We start from the raw sequence: 4,369 nt of genomic DNA, 5'->3' as shown, positions 1-4,369 counted from the left end.
ATTGTTCAGTTTAGTTTGAGGATAAGGTGTCGGCTGCGAGTTCGCGATTGCAGTGACACACGCCACAACACAGCTAGCAGCAGTAAGCCATTTCAGCTTTTGTACAGACCTAGCTAGCACTTTCAACTTCTGTACAGGCCTAGTGATCAACAAACCCCTTCGTGTCAAAACAGCTTTGATGAAGAAATCCTCATATAAGCAGGTTAAAGAAAAAACACAATCAAAAAGATAGTGAAGGCCACCAACTCAACGCCAAGCAAGATTGCAGGGTCCGCCACACCTAACAAGAAGCTGCCGAGACTATCGAATGGGAATGGAACAACGCCGACTTGAAAACCCACTGAACACCATTGCACTGAACACACCAAACGGTCTCGGGAGAACTCGTCATTCTATCTTGACATAAACAATGTAACCAACATCAGAAGAACAGTGAAGATGAACCGACAAGTTAAAGCTCTTGCGATTGCGGTGGAACAAAGGTTCAAGCTTTTGATTCTGCTTTAGTTCTACCAGCGGGCCTAGCAATGGTAATAAGGGCATCTCCAGCCGGCCCCCCAAGAAGCCTCCCCAAGCCACTTTTTGGGCGCTGGCGGACAAAAATTGGCCCAGTCAGGCACCCAGAGACCCGATTTTCGCCGGATTTGGTGATATTTACGGCCGGCGCTCTCATCCCAGACCCAGCCCCCTGCGAGGCAGCTGGGGACGCCGGCAGTTGCCTTTTGCATGCAAAGGCCCACTGCCAGCCCCTCTCTCCCCCCTCTCTCTCCTCTCTTTTCTCTCTCCTCTCTCCTCTCCCTCTCCTTTCACACCGACCGCACATAGCGCGCATGGCGGGGCGGCGCTTGCGCTCGCGCGGTCAAAGCCGCCTCCCCGTAGCTCCGGCGGCCCAAAGCCTGCGGGGTGCGAGGCGGTGGCCGGAGACACGACCTCGGTGAGCTCCGGCGAGTCCTCCGTGCCCAGCGTGCAGTCCGGCCTCCTCCGCTCCGCCCCGTGCCAGCCCTGCTCTGCGTCGCCGTCCGGCCTCCTCCGCTCCGCGCCGGCCCCGCTCTCCGCCTCGCGCCAGCCGGTTTCCCGCTCGCCGGCTGGTCGGCTGCCGCCTTGGGCACCCAGACCGCGCTGCTGCTGCCGCCTCAGCTGCCGGACTGCACCGGGCCGGCTCCGCCTCGCCTCGAGCTCGCCATCGGCCTTGCTTCGCCCCCCGCCTCACGCCTGCACCCCGCGCACGCCGGCTCCATGGCTCGGCACTCCGCGCACGCCGGCTCCAGGAAGAGGTCCACGCCGTCGAACCGCGCGCGGCCGAACGGGCGGCGCACGCCCCTGCGCCTGCTGCCGAGATAGGATAACCAGAGGTGGTCGGCGAGGTCGAGCGCGGACCGGTTGGTCGGGAGCGCGTAGTCACCGCCGAAGCCGCCGATGGAGAGGGAGACGGTGACGCCCACGGACTGGCAGTGCCTGATGTCGCCCCCGATGCCGGCGAGCGGGTGGCCGGAGAGGTCGAGGCGGTACTTGCCGTGGCCGTAGACGTTGAGGAAGGACATGATTACCGCCGTGTAGAGGCCGGTGTCGCAGGCTTCCCTGAGAGAGCCCTCGTCCTTGTTCCGGCCCCAGAAGATGGTGAGCTGGCCGGTCTTCCCCATGGTGGCGGCCGGAACGAAGATGGAGCGCCAGCCAGTTCGGCGGTTCGCGTCGTGGTGGTGGCGGGGATACGTGCGTCGGGGGCGGAATGAGTGGATATTTTCTCGATCGCAGGCAAAAAAATTCGCCGGCAGCCCCCCAAGGGGCGATAAAAATGCCTCCTGAGGGGCTCTACGGCTGGAGATGCCCTAACAAAGCATATAGGATATAGCAATATCTACTCAACGACCAACTTTTTGACGTCCTGCTAACCTTCTCTGGAAAGCAAAGAGTTAAAGACAGAACAGTAGTGTTTGAACTGATATGTATAGGAAGCCGCCCACGCAGCATAATTCAATTGGCTTCATTTGTCATCTATGATGACAGGTCTTCCGAGTCTCCTAGCTAAGGAGCCAAATAGTACGAGTGAACGTATTATGTAACAATAGTAAGATCTAGAAAAAAATAGATGGTAAAAAATATTTGCCCCAAAAAAACTGCTCTAGACTATTCTATATACTCCCTCCGTTCTCAAATATAAGTCTTTTTAGAGATTCCAATAAGTAACTACATACGAAGCAAAATGAATGAATTTACACTTTAAAATACACTAGTGCAGAACCGGCCTTTAGTGCCGGTTCGTGACGGCCTTTAGTGCCGGTTCGCCAACCGGCACTAAAGAGTGGGGACTAAAGCCCCCCCTCACCCCTTTAGTACCGGTTCGTCACGAACCGGCGCTAAAGTGCAAACACGTGGCACGAGCCAGCCCCGGGTGCGCGTAGGGCTTTAGTACCGGTTGGTAACACCAACCGGTACTAAATGTTTGTTTTTTTAATTTTTCCTTTAATTTTGTGTTTTCAATTTAATTTAGTGATTGTTTTACATTATAATGAGTTGTTAAATTCATATCCATATTATACTTGATCACCTAATTAGGTGATCAAGTATAATATATATAGATATGGCATATATACTTGATCACTTAGGTAGGATCCATCCAGCTGAAACTAATCTGCTGTTTCTTTTATTAAATGATATAATAACTCATCATCATATCATCATATTAATATAAAAATTCTTGCATCATATCATCAACATGAGTATATATATACTCTAGCTAGCTAGCTAAAAATCATCGTAGTCGTCATTATCACTATTTAATCATCATAGTCATTACCGCTATCTAATCACCACCAATACTAGCTTAAAGAAGAAACATTCACTTGTACCAGAAGCAAAAATATCATCGAGTTCAACATGATTGTCATGATATTATAAGCGTTCATATATAACACCACGAAAGCAAATAACTCTTTGAGATTAAGTTCAGAATGAAGAACACGGATGTGAAAGGACAAGTACTAAGAGCATGGACTAGCTAAATCACTCCTGCTGCTCTCTCTTAGATAAAATAGCATAGAACATGTATAGCTCTCCTGATTCATCATACTGGAGAATGCATATGAACCTGTCTCCTAATCGTGGGATGCGCTTCTCATTGCTGCCCCCTAGTACTTCTCTGCGATCGTTAATAATTTTCCTCCAATCTTTCACTATGAAGCATTCATCGCTTCTACAAATCCTGAATGCACTCATGTGCAATGCAGGATATCTTGGCCGTAAGCTAACAATTGACATGCGACCTTTAGTCTCGATCCCCTGAGGCACAACTGTCATCAGGAGTCCCTGTTGAAGAACATAATGACTTATCTCCTCGCAGTTTAGTTCAGCTCCGGGACAGTAGTAGGTCCTGTCTACCAAGCGCCGGACATGTTTTCTTGAATGGAAATAAGTTGTCAATAGAAATTAGTTGTCAATTATTTTTGAATAAACAATATCAAAGACAAAAATATAGTTGAGAAGAACTCACATAATGGTAGAACTGGAGGCGTCTGCACATCAACCCATATGTCTCTATTACCTTCAATATCATCTTCCGGATGAATATTAAAAGTGATAACCATATCAGGCTCAAATGCATAAGCCTTGCATATTGCTTGCCAAGTTTTGCATTCAAAATAGGTGTACGTCTTTGCATTGTGTACTTTGACGTTGAAAGTATAATCAGGCTAAGTTTTCAGGTAAACTCTCTTTACCTCCATAGTTTCCATATCATTGAAACCTATCTTATCCAAAACAAAACTTCTTGCATGGCAGGGGATGCGCTAGTAGAATAGTGAAAATTAAAAATTATAAGTCAGGCAAATGAAGCATATATAAGTCATGCTTAAGTACGAAAACAGATTTATCGTTGTGACTTACTATATCGAATTCGAAGGTCTCATCCAGCTTGATGCTGAATCGCCTATCATCAACAAGGAAATTTCTGTCGCACAGGCCGCGCTGGTCTTCACAGTATTCGCACATAATGAAATTTTTTCCATCGTCAGACGACATTTTCTATATATGTTCATATAGGCGAAACATTAAACACTTACTAATTCAATTAATTCAACTAATTCAACTAAGCATTTATTAAAAATAAACTAGTTCTATTAATTCAACTAGTTCAAATAATCTCATATACCTAAATTTTCTTACTAAAAATAAACTAGTTCTATTAATTCAACTAGTTCAATTAATTCAACTAGTTCAAATAATCTCATATATACCTAAATTTTCTTACTAAAAATAAACTAGTTCTATTAATTCAACTAGTTCAAATAATCTCATATACCTAAATTTTCTTACTAAAAATAAACTAGTTCTATTAATACAACTAGTTCAAATAATCTCATATACCTAACTTTTT

The 4,369-nt window shown here is 46.5% G+C and overlaps 1 protein-coding gene across 1 annotated transcript; it reads right to left on the bottom strand.

Moving 5' to 3' along the window:
* Positions 1–1,133: 1,133 nt before the first annotated feature.
* LOC119350794 (xylanase inhibitor protein 1-like) lies at positions 1,134–1,640 on the bottom strand. The gene has a single exon (XM_037618453.1). The coding sequence runs from the start codon at positions 1,638–1,640 to the stop codon at positions 1,134–1,136; it is 507 nt and encodes a 168-aa protein (XP_037474350.1).
* Between the last annotated feature and the right edge of the window lie 2,729 nt (positions 1,641–4,369).

This window comes from Triticum dicoccoides, chromosome 1B (genome assembly GCF_002162155.2).
Source record: "Triticum dicoccoides isolate Atlit2015 ecotype Zavitan chromosome 1B, WEW_v2.0, whole genome shotgun sequence".
In the NCBI taxonomy this organism is placed as follows: Eukaryota; Viridiplantae; Streptophyta; class Magnoliopsida; order Poales; family Poaceae; genus Triticum; species Triticum dicoccoides.
This window is presented reverse-complemented; position numbering and strand designations above follow the sequence as displayed.

Coding starts and splice junctions, on each gene's coding strand:
- LOC119350794 (XM_037618453.1), bottom strand. CDS start 1,640: ATGGGGAAGACCGGCCAGCTCACCATCTTCTGGGGCCGGAACAAGGAC.